Source organism: Rattus norvegicus, chromosome 14, assembly GCF_021556685.1.
Source record: "Rattus norvegicus strain SHRSP/BbbUtx chromosome 14, alternate assembly SHRSP_T2T, whole genome shotgun sequence".
NCBI lineage: Eukaryota > Metazoa > Chordata > Mammalia > Rodentia > Muridae > Rattus > Rattus norvegicus.
In genome coordinates, this window is record NC_141547.1 from 108,007,813 (window position 1) to 108,026,146 (window position 18,334).

At 40.9% G+C, this 18,334-nt stretch overlaps 1 protein-coding gene across 2 annotated transcripts in view; it reads right to left on the minus strand.

The window, feature by feature from the left end:
* The window catches only part of Eml6 (EMAP like 6), a 306,117-nt gene that overhangs the window by 172,789 nt on the left and 114,994 nt on the right, over nucleotides 1–18,334 (minus strand). For both annotated transcript variants that reach the window (XM_087583666.1, NM_001446977.1), the window contains 2 exon segments: nucleotides 15,185–15,344; nucleotides 8,967–9,065 (listed from right to left, as the gene is read on the minus strand). In XM_087583666.1, coding sequence (XP_087439792.1) covers nucleotides 8,967–9,065; nucleotides 15,185–15,344 — 259 coding nt within the window.

Below are 18,334 nucleotides of genomic sequence, written 5' to 3' on the forward strand. Positions count from 1 at the left end.
CTATTAACACATGTAAATCAGTCGTTAGCCAATAAAAATCTCTTGACGTTAATCATAATTATTCCTGCTGGCACCAAGGCACCAGTAATGAAGAATAACACTATGAGATGCTGACTATGGAGCCTCTCTCAAAACATTTTAGATTCATATTGTAACTGAGTCCTAAGCATCAAGAAATATTTTTGAAGAGTGTCTTTTTCACCTCCAGCCCCATGCTGGAGTAAAAGCAGCCACCCTTACCCCTGGCATGTGAGAAAGACTTGTCTCACATCCCAGTGACATGCCTAAGTCCAGACTTCTATTCTGATCTTTCCCTAGTTATAACAGTGATATAGTGAAAGGCAGAGGTAGAATGAGAATCATTCCCTCCTGTTTGGGACAAAACTGGAAATAGATTTCCTTTTACACACACACATACACACACATACACACACACACACAGGCACGCACAGGCACGCATGCATACATGCACAAGCATGCATACACACACAAGCACACACATGCAAGCACACAAACATACATGCACATGTACATACATACATACATGCACAAACATACACGCATATATACACGAACACACAAAGGCATACATGAACATGCATGTATATAGCCATTCTCTTTTCATTTTAATTTGGCAAGTGTTTGAACCCGGAGCCAGGCTTTATGGCAAGGCCACCAATAACAAATTTTCACTAAACTAACAATCTGCCCCTAACTATTAACTGTGACAGAGCAAAGTCACTGAAATCAGACAGGTATACCACATGACATTCAGTCGTGCTAAAAGAGAATGTTAGACAAATTAAACTCGACAGTATTTAATTGAGCAGAGGACTGTTTTGCAAAGTGGATGGCCCTCAAAAGCAGCAGCACTCTACCACATGCACAAGCAGGATGTACAGACCAGCAAGAGGTGGAAGTCTGAACACTGCTAGGTGTTAGGGCTTGGCATGAGCCTTGTTTAGGAATGTCTTTCTGCCTGAGGTTGGCTATTTGTTAGGAAACCATCCTCTAAAGCTTTGTTCACTTTCCAAAGTGCTATTCCCTCCATATTCAGAGATACATGGCACAAAAGCAGGTTAGCTTTATTAACTACCTTTAATAGGAATTCGACAACCTGACCAAACACTTTACACATAAGCCAGGGTGGTGTTAGTCTTGCTAAGAAAATATCAACAATGAAGATTATTCTCAACTTTAAACTTCTATTTCACCCCAAGGTAACAGGTCGACATATTAATTCAGATTAGATCAGTGACACAAGTAGCTAATTACAAAATAAGTTGGATGAAATACTTCCCTCACAGCATAACCCAATGTTACATCACAATTTTGTATACTGGGTCTCAAGTCCACCTTTCGTGATTATGGGAAACTTGTGTAGCTATTCAATTCACCTCACCTCATGGACACAGCTGTAGTGAAAAAGGTGACACGTAGAATGCGTCTAACCCAAGCATTTCACAAAGTACAGTTACAGTTTACACATGAAGTATTACCTCAGAAGGCTCACTGTGGAAAAGTGGCTGCATCACTGGGTGCTAATCTCATTATCTATCGATGAGTTCACTGGAGCAGAGTTCAACAAGAGATAGTGGCTGGTTGGAGGAAGTAAGTCAGTAAAATGGTGGGTGCCTTTGAAGAACATGTGATTTGTTCCAGGTTTCTTGCCCTGTCTGGTTCTGAGATGAGAGGCTTGTCACTGTCAAGCTGTTTTGCCAAAAATGTGCTCCTCACTACAGGCCCAGCAGGAAGGAGCTAAGTAAGTCTGGACCAACATCATTGATACCATGAGACCAAATCAATCATTCTTCTTTTATTTTCTTAGGCATTTTGTCACAGCAACAGAAAACAGTTTCAATAAAATTCAAATCCCTGAGAGAAGAGCCTTCATCACTAGGCTGCAAAGCTCCTTATGGTTGTCACATATGCAATTACAGGTAGGAGCCAGTTGATCCTTTTCCAACACTTGGTTTGAGTTCTACTAATGGTCACCCTGGAGTTTTCTGAAGACTTGATTCTGGAAGAGAACTTGCAACCAATGTGAGGTTCCTTTATCTTATAAACACACCATTAGAAACAAATTTAAGCCTCAATCTGCGCCCAGAGCTAGAAGTTATTCCACAGCCCTCCAACACAAAACCTGCCTGCAGAGAGATGATCTGCCAGGAACACTCTCCCTTCTAAGCCTACAGCCCACAGGTGGGGCCCCACTTTCTCTCCATTAATTATCCAAGAAGAGACTGGCCAGTAGTGCACAGGACCCAGAGAAGCAGGGCAGCCTAGGATAGGACCCTTGTGGTCTTCATCTGAGCCCAGAGCTAGGGGCTGTCCCAAAGCTCTTGGGCCCAGAACCTTCCAACAGAGAGCTGGTCTTTCAGGAGCACTTTCACTCCAAAGATCACAGGCTCACAGGCTCACACGTTCACAGGAGCACAGGAGGGACAACCTCCAGTTAGAGACAACAAGAACAACTAACATCAGAGATAATCAGATATGGCCAAAGGCAAGCACAAGAACCTAAGCAACAAGAACCAAGACTACTTGATATCAGCAGAACCAGGTTCTTTCACCACAACAAGTACTGGATATCCCAACACATTGGGAAAAAAACATTCTGATTTAAAAATCACATCTCATGATGAGGATAGAGGACTTTGAGAAGAACAAAAAGAAATTTGGGACAACACAGTTAAAAAAGAAGAAGCCCTTAAAGAGGACAGAAAAATTCCTTAAAGAAATACAGGAAAACAGAACCAAAGAGTTTAAGCAATTGAACAAAACCATCTAGGATCTAAAAATGTAAATAGAAACAATAAAGAAATCTCAAAGGGAGACAACCCTGGAGATAGAAAACCTAGGAAAGAGATCAGGAGCCATAGACACAAGCATCACCAATAGAATAAAAGAGGTAAAAGAGAGAATCTCGGGGCAGAAGATATGACAGAAAACATTGACATGATAGTCAAAGAATATGCAAAAAGCAAAAAGTTCCTTACCCAAAACATCCAGGAAATCCAGGACACAATGAGAATATCAAACCTAAGAATAATAAGTATAGAAGAGAGCAAAGATTCCCAACTTAAAGGGCTAGTAAATATCTTTTAAAAAATTATAGAAGAAAACTTTCCTACCTAAAGAAGAGATGCCCATGAACATATAAGAAGCCTACAGAACTCCAAACAGACTGGACCAGGAAAGAAATTCCTCCTGTTACATAATAGTCAAAACAGGAAATACTCAAAACAAAGAAAGAATATTAAAAGCACTAATGGAAAAAAGTCAAGTAACATATAAAGGCAGAGCTATCAGAATTACACCAGACTTCTCAACAAAGACTATGAAAGCTAGAAGAACCTGGACAGATGACATACAGACCCTAAGAGAACACAAATGCCAGCCCAGGCTACTATAGCCAGCAAAATTCTCAATTACCATAGATGGAGAAACCAAGATATTCCATGACAAAACCAAATTTACACAATATCTTTCCACAAATCCAACCCTAGGAAGGAAACTACACCCTAGAAAAAGCAAGAAAGTAATCTTCTTCCAACAAACCCAAAGGAAGATAGCCACACAAACATAATTCCAGCTCTAACAATGAAAATAACAGGAAACAATCACTATGCCTGAATATCTCTTAACATTAAATGTATTCCATTGCCCAATAAAAAGATGTAGACTAAGAGACTGGATACATAAAGAGGAACCAGCATTTTGCTGCATACAGGAAATGCACCTCAGTGACAAAGACAGACACTACCTCAGAGTAAAAGACTGGGAAGAATTTTTTCAAGCAAATGGACTGTGGAAGCAAGCTGGAGTAGCCATTCGAACATCAAGTAAAATCAACATCCAACCAAAAGTTATCAAAAAAGATAAGGAAGGACACTTCACATTCATCAAAGGAAAATTCCACCAAGATGGACTTTCAATTCTGAACATCTATGCTCCAAGTGCAGGAGCACTTACATTCATAAAAGAAACTTTACAAAAGTGCAAAGCATACAGTACATCACACATAATAATAGTAAGAGACTTTAACACAACACTCTCATCAATGGACAGATCATGGAAAGAGAAACTAAATGGAGACACAGTGAAACTAACAGAAATTATGAACCAAATGGATTTAACAAATATCTATAGAATATTTTATCCTAAAACAAAAGAATATACCTTCTTCTCAGCACCTCATGGTATGTTCTCAAAAGCTGACCATGTAATTGGTCACAAAACAGGCCTCATTAGATACAAGGAGATTGAAATATTCCTATGCGTCCTATCAGAACACCATGGACTAAGGCTGGTCTTCAATAACAACAAAAACATCAGAAAGCCCACATACACGTGGAAGCTGAACAATGCTCTACTCAATGACAAGTTGGTCAAAGAAGAAATAAAAAAAGAAATTAAAGACTTTTTTAGAATTTATTGAAAAAGAAGGCACAACATACCCAAACTTATGGGACACAATGAAAGCAGTGCTAAGAGGAAAACTCATAGCTCTGAGTGCTTTCAAAAGAGAAACTGGAGAGAGCATACCCTAATAGGTTGACAGCACACTGAATACTCTAGAACAAAAAGAAGCAAATATACCTAAGAGGAGTGGATAGCAGGAAATAAACTCAAAGTTGAAATCAACCAAGTAGAAACAAAAAGAACTATACAAAGAATCAACACAACCAGGAGATGGTTCTTTGAGAAAATCAACAAGATAGATAAACCCTTAGCCAGACTAACCAGAGGACACAGAGAGTGTGTCCAAATTAACAAAGTCAGAAATGAAAAGGGAGACATAACTACAGAATCAGAGGAAATTCAAAAAATCATTAGATCCTACTACAAAAGCCTATATTCAACAAAACTTGAAAATCTGCAGGAAATGAACAATTTCCTAGACAGATACCAGGTACCAAAGTTAAATCAGGAACAGATAAACCATTTAAACAACCCCATAACTCCTAAGGAAATAGAAGCAGTCATTAAAATTCTCCCAACCAAAAAAAGTCCAAGACCAGATGGGTTTAGTTCAGAATTCTATCAGACCTTCAAAGAAGACCTAATACCAATACTCTTCAAACTACTCCACAAAATAGAAACAGGAGGAATACTACCCAATTCATTGTTTGAAGCCGTGATTACACTTATATGTAAACCACACAAAGACTCTACAAAGAAAGAGAATTTCAGACCAATTTCCCTCATGAATATTAATGTAAAAATACTCAATAAATTCTTGCAAACTGAATCCAAGAACACATTAAAATGTTCATCCATCATGATTACGTAGGTTTCATCCCAAGGATGCAAGGACAGTTCAACATAAGAAAATTCATCAACATAATCCACTTGTAGAAATAGACTCAAGAACAAAAAACTCACTTGATCATTTCCTTTAATGCTGAGAAAGCATTTGACAAAATTCAACACCCCTTCATGATAAAAGTCCTGGAAAGAATAGGAATTCAAGGCCCATACTTAAACATTTTAAAGCAATATACAGCAAACCAGTAGCCAACATCAAAATAAATGGAGAGAAAGTTAAAGCAATCTCACTAAAATCAGGGACTAGACCAGGCTGCCCATTCTCTCTCTACTTATTCAATATAGTACTTGAAGTCCTAACCAGAGCAATTAGACAACAAAAGGAGGTCAAAGGGATAGAAATTGGAAAGGAACAAGTCAAAATATCACTATTTGCAGATGATATGCTAGTATACTTAAGTGATGCCAAAAATTTCACCAGAGAACTTCTACAGCTGATAAACAACTTCAGCAAAGTGGCTAGATAAAAAAATTAATTCAAACAAATCAGCAGCTTTCCTCTACTCAAAGGATAAACAGGCTGAGAAAGAAATTAGGGAAATGACACCCCTCACAATAGCCACAAATAATATAAAATACTTTGGTGTGACTCTAACCAAGTGAAAGATTTGTATGACAAGAACTTCAAGTCTCTGAAGAAAGAAATTGAAGAAGATCTCAGAAGATGAGAAATCCCATGCTCATGGATTAGCAGGATTAATAAAGTTAAAATGGCCATCTTGCTGAAAGCAATCTACAGATTCAATGCAATCCCCATCAAAATTCCAACTCAAACCATCATCAAATTAGAGAGAACAATTTTCAAATTCATTTGAAAAAGCAAAAAACCCAGGATCACAAAAACTATTCTCAACAATGAAAGAACTTCTGGGAGAATCATCATCCCTGACCCCCAGCTGTATTACAGAGCGATAGTGATAAAATTTGTATGATATTGGTACAAGGGACAAGCAGGTAGATCAATGGAATAGCACTGAAGACACAGCAATGAACCCACACACCTATGGTCACTTGATCTTTGACAAGGGAGCTAAAACTAAGCAATGGAAAAACACAGCATTTTCAACAAATGGTGCTCGTTCAACTGGAGGTCAGCATGTAGAAGAAAGCAAATTGACCCATTCTTATTGTGCTGCTCAAAGCTCAAGTCCAAGTGGATCAAGGACCTCCACATAAAACCAGATACACTCAAACTAATAGAAGAGAAAGTAGGGAAGAGCCTCAAACATGTAGGCACAGGGGAATATTTCCTGAACACCAATGGTTTATGCTCTTAGATCAAGAATCGATAAATGGGACCTCATAAAATTGCAAAGCTTCTGTAAGGCAAAGGACACATCAATAGGACAAAAGGGCAAGCAACAGATTGGGAAAAGAACTTTACCAATCCTACATCTGATAGACGGTTAATATCTAATATATATATAAAAAACTCAAGAAGTTAAACTCCAGAGAACCAAATAATCCTATTTAAAAAATGGGGTACAGAGCTAAACAAAGAATTCTCAAGTGAGGAATAGCGAATGACTGAGAAGCACCTAAAGAAATGTTCACGGGGTTGGAGATTTAGCTCAGTGGTAGAGTGCTTGCCTAGCAAGCACAAGGCTCTGGTTTCGGTCCTCAACTCCGGGGGCGGGGGGCAGGGGGGAAATGTTCAACATCCTTAGTCATCAGGGAAATTCAAATCCAAACAACCCTGGATTTCTACCTCACACCATTTAGAATGGCTAAAATCTCAAACTCAGGTGACAACAGATGCCAGATGCTGACAAGGATGTGGAGAAATAGGAACACTCCTCTATTGATGGTGGAATTGCAAGCTGGCACAACCACTGTGAAAATCAGTCTGGCATTTTTTTAGAAAATTGGCCAAAGTATTCCCTCAGGACCCAGCTATACCACTCCTGAGCATACAACCAAAAGATGCCCCAACATATAACAAGCACACATGCTTGTCTATGTTCATCGCAGCCTTGTTTATAATAGCCAGAAGCTGAAAAGAACCCAGATGTCCTTCAGCAGAGGAATGGATACAGAAAATGTGCTATATTTACACAATGGACTACTACTCAGCTATTAAAAACTATGACTTCATGAAATTCTTAGGCAAATGGATGGAACTAGAAAATATCATTCTGAGTGAGGTAACCCAGTCACAAAATAATGTACATGGCATGCACTCACATGCTCCAAAGCATGGAACACCTAAGAAAAAATTCACAGATCATATGAAGCCCAAGAAGAAGGAAGACTAATATGTAAATGCTTCATTCCTTCTTAGAAGGGAAAACAAAATACTCATGTGAGGAAATACAGGGAGAAAGAGTGGAACAGGGACTGAAGAAAAGGTTATCCAGAGACTGCCCCACCTGGGAATCCATCCCATTTGCTGCCACCAAACCCAGTCACTATTGCTAATGCTAAGAAGTGCTTGCTGACAGGAGCCAGATATGGGTGTCTCCTGAGAGGCTCTGCCAGAGCCCTACTGATACAGATGAGGGTGGTGGCAGCCAACCATTGGACTGAATAAGAGGGAACCCAATGGAGAAGTTAGAGAAAAGACTGAAGGAGCTAAAGTGGTTTGCAGCACCATAGGAAGAACAACAATATCAACCAAACAGACCCCACCAGAGCTCCCAAGGACTAAACCACCAACCAATGAGTACACATGGAGGGATCCATAACTCCAGCCACATATATAGCAGAGGATGGCATTGTACAGCATCAATAGGAGGAAAAGCCCTTGGTCCTGTGAAGGCTAGTTTCCCCAATGTAGGGTAACGAAGGACGTTGAGGTGGGAGTGGGTGTGTAGGAATGGGGGCATCCTCACAGAAGCAGGGGAGCAGGGAGAGGCTATGGGAGAGGGGGGAAAGAGGATAACATTTGAAATGTAAATTCATAAAATAGCTAAGAAACAAAAGAATGTCCCACTGATACGAATAGAGATCAACCTGATGGAGGCTATTCCTCCATGAGTATCTCCTCTTTCTAGGGGGGCAAATAAAGAATTGAAGCTAAATATATATGTAAACAATTTTCAGAACTCAGTCTAAGCAAGATGATGACTTTGGTGTTTAACTAGGGTCTTATCAGATATGGAAATTATAAAATTATTTTAAAATGAAGGTGAGAAACTAGAAAGCAGGCAATAAAGAAATCAAGTCATTCAATTACGTAGTTCACAGAGAAATTAGTTTCTGATCAGATATAGGCTGTGTCTGCAGAATCCCTTCTCTTGCCAGGTATGCCTGCATGGGATTACCATTTCTTATCGCACTAAACTCAGTATTAATGGCAACAGAGCATAGTTTACATTCATCATTAAGAAATCCCAAATCAAATACAAACACTTATAGTAATATTTTTGTGAATGTTTTCTATCAACCATTTCCATGAGCCAATGAGTACATCTAAACTACAATGATTTCGAATTCTGTTCTATTTTGAGCTTATAAGAAGCCAAACTCCAACCCTGAAAATCTGCTTTGCTCATGAATATCAGTAGTTAACAGCTAATCAAAAGTAAATCATGTTAATCCGTTAAACACATAGGAGAAAATTTGTTATATGTATGACAAATTTCCTTTTAAAGACATAAAATGACAGTTACTCTATAGTTCCACAAAGGTCTTACCCGGTCAGAATGGCCAGTAGCGGAGGCCAGAAGTTTTCCCTTTCTCCAGTCCCAAATGCAGACTGTATTTTTGGCATCCAATCCCACAGAGGCTAAATGCTGAAGAAGAAAAAAAAAAAAGAAAGAAAGAAAAGAAAAAGAAGAAGAGAAAAAAAGGGGGAAAGCATAAAAGAAAGAATAATTTGAATAATTTAATATCTGAAAGTAAGATGATTTCCTGTTATTCATACTTGCAATGAATAGTTACTGATTGACTACCAGGGTCTAGGCTTTGAATCCAAACCCATCCCAACCCCATACTAAAGCTATCCCTGCCAATGGCCTCCAGTAGATCACAAGGACACTGCAATCCTGTATCCTTGTAGTCAACCTCCAGTAGATCACAAGGACACTGTAGTCCTACAATATTATACTCATTCACTCTTTTTAATCACAGGATCCAAATGTGCAAAGTCTGTAAAGTTGCTGACAGGTCAGCAAAACTCTTGAGAACACAGCTTGAAGGCAGGGATTAATAATCATTTAAGTCTTTACTGTGAAAGATCAGAATGATGACTCATACCTGTGAGCTCAGCCACCAGGAGGCTGAGGCAGAGGATTTATACTCCACAGCCAGTCAAGGGTACTTAGCGAATCACAGGCCAGGCTAGGCTACACTGTGAAATCCTGTCTAACAAAAAATTGTCACATCATCTCACTCCAACTCAGGCTGACCTAGAACTCACTCTGTAGACCAGGCTGGCCTCAAATTCATGGCCATCCTCCTGCCTTAGCCACCTGACTGCTGAGATTATAGATGTGAGCCACCATACTCAAATTTTTTACTGCCAGATTTAGGGAAGCGTGAATTCCACAGTCTAAGCATCAAGTACAATTTGAAGAGTCTGACAAACACACACAGAAAAATCCAATAAATGAGCCTGATTTTGTCCTTTAATTTGTATAATTTCATAAACAGCTCCAGTGCCTGAAGGATGCATAGTCCTAATAAAAGGAACATGTTATAACCTACTCATACATTGAGCTCACTTCAGTTTCTTGTCCTCACAGTCAAACTCAACTTTTAATTACAGGCAAAATGAAAAGTATCAAAGGCGGATAAGGTGTACATCCACTGCTACTATGAGTTCACATGTGTAGCTGCCCTGCTGTGTCCAGAGGATTTCCTTGCATTTTTCCACTCCATCTGACCCTTACAATATGTCTGCTCCCTCGTCCACAATGGTGCTTAAGCCTGGAATGTATCAAATACGTTCGTTCCATTTAGCAATCTTCAGTCTCCTGTTTTCTGTGTCTTGGACAGTTGTGATCTCTGTGTTAATCACCATCTACTGCAAAAAGAAACTTCTCTGATGAGGGTTTAGAGATGCATAAATACTTTGGGAATTTAATAAACCTCCATAAATCTTAGTTTTCTCATTTGTGAAATGAGTACAAAATTAGCATTTACCTTGTCAAACTGCATGAGTTATGGGAAATCACAGAAATCCAATGGTTATGACTACGGTAATAGAGAGCTATGTGGGCTCACATTTCTCATGAATACGTTTCAAAGTTATTACCTGCCTGTCATGTTGCTGTGATAAAATACCCGATTAAAGCAACTTCAGAAGGGAGACTATGATTTGACTCACAGTTCTAGGGATACAGTATATTGTGACAGAAGCAGGTGACAGATGGTCTCAGCGCACCCAAAGTCAGGAAGCAAAAAGCAAAGAATGCTCATTGCTCTCTCTCTCTCTCTCTCTCTCTCTCTCTCTCTCTCTCTCTCTCTCTCTCTCTCTCTCTCCCTCCCTCCCTCCCTCCCTCCCTCCCTCCCTCCCTCTTTTCTATTCAGTCTAAGGCACCAGCCCATGGAATGGCACTACCCACAGTTCAGGAGAGCTGTTCCACTTCAATTAACCCAATTTAGCTCACAAGCACACTAGAGACTCATTTCTTAAGTGATTCAAAATTGTGTCTAGTTGACAATATCGACCATTGCTACTCTACCCCTCATCAACTTACACCCAAACAAACTACATTTCAGCCACAATCTTCTCCTTAGCCACACAGGCTAACAGTCAGCTATACAAATGTATTCAGTTCAACATCAAAAATTTCCCACCATAGTTGTTCACAGTTCTAACACTGTTAATAGGTATAATGGCCGAGTTTCTCCAGAGAGTCGAGCAAATTCTTACTATGAAGCCCTGTATAATTTTTTTTTTAGTGGCACACTTCTAACATGCAAAGGCACAGCATAAGCACTTGCATTCCAAAGGGGAGAACCAGGGAAGGTGAGCCAGGGAAGACTGAAACCAGCAGGGAAAAGAACATGTCCTGAAGCTCGTGTCTGATAACTGGTGCTTGTGCTGGAATTTTCTGAGTCCTAGAAGGCTTGGGTATCTTTACCCTCCAGCTCTGTTGCCTACAGCACACATATTCTCTCTTGGCCTGGCTCTACTTTGTGCCTGAAGTTGTCCTCAACAAATGTCCCATGGTTGTGACATCTCTAATATTCTGGGATCTCCACTGTAACTGATGTTCCAACTGCACAAAATGGCCTTTTCAGGGCCTCCTTGCAGGACCTATAAAATGATGCCTGGGCTCAGTGTTTCATCTCTCAAAGGTTTTACAACTAGTTCAAACTTGGATTTTCCATGTTTGCAAAAATATTACCATGCACACCACACTGCTAAATTCTGTGGGTCCTGGCTTCCTCAGATGATAGCCTCTGTTCTCTTACTCTGGGAAAACACTCTCCTAGCTTCCTTAGACAACCTCTGTATTCTTGCTCTGGGAAAACACTCTTAAAATTTGCTTTCAAGGAACAGAAAACCCCCTTAGAGGCCTTCAAGGCAACAGGCTCCATTGTTTCAAATTAATTTGCATTTTCATGGTTGGGGTCTTTAATGAGTGGAGTCTTGCAGTGGAGTTTGTGGGGCAAGTTCTCAGTGTCCCAGTGCAGAGCTGTGGGTTCTCATGAACAGTTTCGGCCTCTTTTTTTCAGCACGCACCTTGGCAGCAACTTTGAACTTGATTAAGGTGTTTTTCTCATCAAATTATGCATTTTAAAAATGATTTCTGTTCCCTTTTGTTCTTCTTTTGCACCGACCTGGATAAGGGTGATGAGGGATAATCATGCCACAAGCTGAATGCTATCCTGCCTTGAACTTTGCTCCACCAAATACTCATTACTCTAATATTCAGCTTCACTCAAGGTCAGGACTCAGGTGGATGCAGCCAGGTTTGTTGCTAGAGTATCACATCAGTGACCTCTCATCCAGCTCCCAGTAGGGTTCTTACTCCTGTCTGAAGCCCTCTGAGCCAAATCTCTAATGTCCATGCTTCTCTTAGCAGTCTTGTGTTCCAAGGTCCAACAATACAGACATACTAAGTTCTGCTTACAATACTCAATGGTTTTTCTAGCACAAAGTTCCAAACTCTTAAAAAATGAACTAAGTTATAAAACATGATTATTTTTATCAATACAAAGATATTGGAATGGATGAATATAATTCAGCTCATTTTTAATGGAAAATCAGTTAACAAACATTAGCAGTTACACTCACTTTTCCTGAACTTAAAATACAAAACAGAATAAAAGAAACCTGTTTTGCTCGTTTATGGTGACAGACCCCACAGCTACCTGGGATAGCATTTCTTTTGCCTTTGCCAATTAGGAGGTAATGATGAGTCTGTCATTTCCTCAGTATTATTGGAGTTCAGTGAACTCCGTCCAGAGAATACAGCAGGTCTGAAGAAATAAGCGTCAGCAAACCAAGATATCCATTGCAGCTAACAGGTTCCTTTTCTCGATCGACAGCTAAAACCCCCATGTCCACACAGCTCCCCACCTGCCAAAGTAGAACTTCAAGAGAAACAGCCAGGACTCCAAAAGGAAATGGATGAATAAAATGGGTAAAAGGGATAAGTAAAAAAGAACAAAGAACTCATAGTTACAGCTGGATTTCTCTCCAGTGCAAAGCATGTTTGTGACAGTGTGAAACAAATTTTAGTATAGGTGCTTGTTAAAATATATTAAAACGTGAGAGAATATGCACGTGAGTGGGCATATCAGACTACATCTGTGACCATTCACACTATGCATAACTGATTCAGTTCAGCCATTCATATCCATTCTAGTTCTCAGAAGAAAAATGAATAAGAACTATGCTCTCTCACAACAGCAGAAGATGGCACAATATTAATTACCTTAAAATGGTTCAAGTCAGGTCAACCCATAGAGGGGTTTTCCTTCACTGTTAGTTTGGGTGAATGTCTGTGTACAATTTCACAGGTTTTTCTGTGACACTGACTTACAGAATTAACACTGGAATTAGCTAAACACTGAATAAAATAATTGCTATACAAAGGAAGAATGAGACTGCAGAAGGGACGCTGTGTAGGAACAGGATGAAGGCTGGAGAAAAAGAAGCTGTAAGTTTAGCAAACTGTGAATGCAGCTGGAGCCAAGATAAGTCCTCTGTGCTCTCATTCACCCTTTAAAGATACATTAGCGGGGCTGGGGATTTAGCTCAGTGGTAGAGCGCTTACCTAGGAAGCACAAGGCCCTGGGTTCGGTCCCCAGCTCCGAAAAAAAAAGAACCAAAAAAAAAAAAAAAAAAGAACTAAAGATACATTAGCCTCCGTTCTGCCAGTGTTGTTGTATGTCCAAGGAAGAAGACATAACTTGTGGGGACTGGGAATGTTTCATACCTATGTAGTGTTTTCAAGAGGGCAAAGCAGGCAAATAGTGAACTTGAGATGAGGATTGGAACATGACCCGGGGTGTGTAGTCCACCCTGACTTACCTGAGTATGCAGAGAATGTGAGTAGGAAAGCTGGTTAACAGAGGATGCTCACCTATAGTGTTTGTACTTTGTTTGATGCTACTTTAAGCTTTGCTGGCTTTAAGATACTTTGACATTTTCTGCTGGTGAAATGAATCACTAAGAAAGTGTGCAGAAGAAGCTGGAGAGAGGGTTAAGTGGCCGGGAGTACTTGCTTGGGCTCTAGGATCTCAGATTGTTTCCCAGCAACCATGTGGTGGCTCACAACCATCTGTACCTCTAGTTCTAGGGGATTTGATGCCTTCTTCTGAACTCCAGGCATGAATGTGGTACACATACATACATATAGATAAAATAGTAATATATGTTGAGAAATTAAATAAATAAGGATTATGAGGATATTAATTCAGACAGTGTTTAAATAATATTATACACAGAGTCGAATGCTAGCAGCAAACCACTGAACTGAGAATGGGGTCCCTGTTGGAGGAGTTAGAGAAAGGATTAAAGGACCTGAAGGCTCTTGCAACCCATTAGAACAACAATAACAACCAACCAGAGCTCTCAGGGACTAAACCACCATCCAAAGAGTACACACGAACAGACCCATGGCTCCAGCTGCATATGTAGCAGAGGATGGCCTTGTTGGGCACCAGTGGGAGGAGAAGCCCTTGGTCTTGCCAAGGCTGGACCCCCAGTATAGGGAGGTGGTTGGGGAGGGGGAATACCCTCATAGAAGAAGGGGAGGGAGATGGGATAGGGAGCTTATGTCCAGGAAACAGGGAAAGGGAGTAACATTTGAAATGTAAATAAAAAATATCCCATTAAAATAAATAAATAAATAAATAAATAAATAAATAAATAAATAAATAAATAACAAATGGCTCTGACTTGGAGTGTAGAGGGCTGGGCCTGAAAGTGAAGGATGAAATACATATGAGCGATTTTAAAAAGGAAAGTATAAACACACAGGAATTGGTGACTGCTTGAATTAGAAGGGGACAGGTAGATGGAAAGAAGAAGGAATAAGAAGTAACCTCAACGTAGAATCAAAAGGAGTCTTCCTAGGAGGTGCGGTGACCACCTGAAACCCAAAACAACATTTGACCAGGAGGTGAGGTCTGTGCAAATGGCTTGGTTCAGCCTGTGTCCCAGGTGGGATGGTAATAGCAGGTGAGGAGATCAGAGTGCTGAACCCTACCGGACCTGACTTTATGAGTTCCTTTGTGGGCTTTTAAATCAGACAGTGAAGTGGGACTAGCAAAGCCAAAGCCAGAGCCTGTGGAGAGAGATGTGCCAACACCTCACACATGAAAAGGAGCCAGCAAATGAGGGCTCCTAGAAAGCTGCCAATGGGAAGCAGCAAATGTCGGTAGCTGTGTTACAATTTTAGGTAAAGTTTAAGGACTCATTAAAGAAAACAGGAATTAGAAAGATACGCACCTGTCCGTCCGAGTCAAAAGCCAGGCATGCAACTCCATGTGTATGAACATCTTTAAGAATAGACACAGTCTGGACAGTATAGGAGTCCCATATGCATATATATGGCTCCTTCCCAACTTGGCCAGTTGCAATCAGAGTTTTATCTGGGTGTAAGGCAAGGCTGAAAAAGAAAAAGGCCTCTTTTCACATTCTCTATTTGAACAAAAGCCAATATATATTGATCATCCTTTACTCCAATTTGTTTATTTTAAATCTTCAAACCAATGAACTCAGAACAAAGAGTCTATCTGTTCCCAAAGCAGCCAACTGCCTGATTTTTATAAATTAAAGTATTCAGCTTTGGCAAGATAAGCCTAGTAAATCTGGATGAGCATTTTTATCTAGTTTTACCTACTCAGTTACCTTAAAATCTGTATTAACCACATGGTCTTAATTCTCTAATAGCATATTTTATATGGTCCCATCAATTTAGTTAAGTTGTATTTACTTACAGATTTTCAAACTATTAAGCATTCAACCTAGCTTTTGACTTTAATTTTAAAAAATGCTGTTACTAGAGTGGGTGAGCCACCCCCGAGGACAGATCAAGGGAGAGCTGGCCCAGGTGGGGGTAAGAGATGCCCTCTGACTCTTGGCTCCTTTCCATATGAGGCAGTCTGGAGAGCTGACTCCAGGGTCATGAGAATGGGGAAAAGCTGACCCTGGGTTTATGAGAGCAGTGGGCTACCCTGCCCCTCATCAACAGCAGCACTCAAGAGAGCTGGTTCTGCACCTCATCTGGGCAGCACAGTAGAGCTGTCCCCAGTGGAGGGGGTACAGGTGAGCAGGCTCCAAGTACATGAGTGTGGGAGAACTGTCCCTGCCCCTTGTCTGGCATGAGGTAGGGTGGGTAGGTGTGTGAGGGATGCACCCCCTTGACACCTGCAGTAGCCAGGAGAGCTGTCTCTGGGGTCATGAGAGTAGAATAGCTGGCCTTCCCCCCGCCCTCACTGAATGCAGCACTCACAAGGGCAGGCCCAGCACCTCACCTGAGCAATGCAGTGGAGCTGGCCCTGATGCAGAAGGCATGGCTGAGCCAGCCCTGATGGTGCAAGATCAGGAGAGCTGCCCCATCCCCTCACAGGCTCCAGCACTTTCCCTACCAACCCCATACCTCGACTGGACAACACAGTGGAACTGGCTCTGGAGGTGTAGGTGCAGGTGAGTTGGCTCCAAGGAATAAGAGCAGGAGAGAGCTGACCCTGCCTCTAACCAATGGCCACATTGGGTGGCCTAGCCAGAGCAGTGTTAGAGAGCTTATCCTGGTGGTGGGGATAAGAAAGAACATGCAGACTGACCAGTTCAGCTACACCCAGGATCAGATCCAGGACTCAGAATTGGCCCATCCAAAAATCCTATTATCTGCTAATGGTTGAGATGAATGAAAGGGCCAGTCCGGCTGTTCCAAAGGTGCAAGGTCTCCATGACTCAGGGCAACAACAGGATAACCAGGAGCAGTTCCAGTGAGGATTTAGTATTGATGGTGTCATGGAAGCCAGGTATCTCTAACCAGACCAAAGGCTTAGTGCAATGAACATTTGCAAGTGAATATGTGTGGACAGAGGGACATTCTGTAGAACACACTGACACACTGCAGCTTCCACAATGAGACAGACGTTCTCTATGCTTTGTTGCTGCTGTTGTTGTTGTTGTTGTTGTTGTTGTTGTTGTTGTTGTGTTTTATTGTGTGGGTGAGGTTGCAGTGGTAAAGGGTGGATATGAAGGGACAAGGAAATGAACAGGACTGGGATGCATGATGTGAAAATTACAACAAATCAATAAAAAGTAAAAAAAAAAAAAAAACCTCCTGTTGTTAAGAGGAAACTCACTTTTCCATTAATAAAGCAGGCTTGCAGAAACACAAGACAGATCCTCTTCTCATTAGGATTCCAAAAACAGAAAGGTCCCAAGTGTCTGTTGTCAGATTTTGCATTTGAAGTGAAAGTTTCTTTTATATAAGTCACTATGACACCAAGAGAACTGCAGATTATTAAATGTGTGGCTTGTGGACTTGTTTTCTTTTATAGTTCTAGCAAAATAAAACGTCATTAAATAACAAGCCATATTTCATGGCACCTGCAGCAGTCAAGAGCGGAGTGCAAGGGAGTGAAGCTGGGAAAATCACCGTGTCCAACAGTGTGTAAAGAAGACAACAATGTATAAACAAAGACTGGTGCTGGAAATCGAGGGGGAAAATGGCAAGACCCAAACATGATACTTTATCAATCTGTAAATCTAGCCTGTTCAGCTCTCCACCCAAGCCGTAGGGGTGCATACACACACAGACTCTCACATACACTAAATAACTAAATCTGACTTAAAAGTGAGTCTGACATGTAACAAGTAGGCTCTTTAAAACACATCTTCAAGGGTTGGTAAGATGGTCCTGAGGGTGAAGGCACTTGCCTCCAAAGCTGGAAACCTGAGTTGTCTTCAAACCACCATCACAGTGACAGGAGATATAAGTGATTCCTACAAGTTGTCCTCAGAATTCTACACATGCACCATGACATGTGTGTACCCATGTACATACACAAGTGAATAAATAAATAAGTAAATGCAACATGGATATAAATATAGTTTTAAAATGTTATTTTAAAACATATATCCTCATGCATTTTTATTTTTTTCCATCTTTATTAAATTGGGTATTTCTTATTTACATTCCCTTTCCCGGTTTCCAGGCCAACATCCCCCTAGCCCCTCCCCCTCCCCTTCTATATGGGTGTTCCCCTTCCCATCCTACCCCCATTACCACCCTTCCCCCAAGAATCCCGTTCACTGGGGATCCAGCCTTGGCAGGACCAAGGGCTTCCCTTTCACTGGTGATCTTACTAGGCTATTCATTGCTACCTATGAGGTCAGAGTCCAGGGTCAGTCCATGTATAGTCTTTGGGTAGTGGCTTAGTCCCTGGAAGCTCTGGTTGGTTGGCATTGTTGTTCATATGCGGTCTCGAGCCCCTTCAGCTCTTTCAGTCCTTTCTCTGATTCCTTTAACGGGGGTCCTATTCTCAGTTCAGTGGTTTGCTGCTGGCATTCGCCTACGTATTTGCTGTATTCTGGCTGTGTCTCTCAGGAGAGATCTACATCCTGTCAGCCTGCACTTCTTTG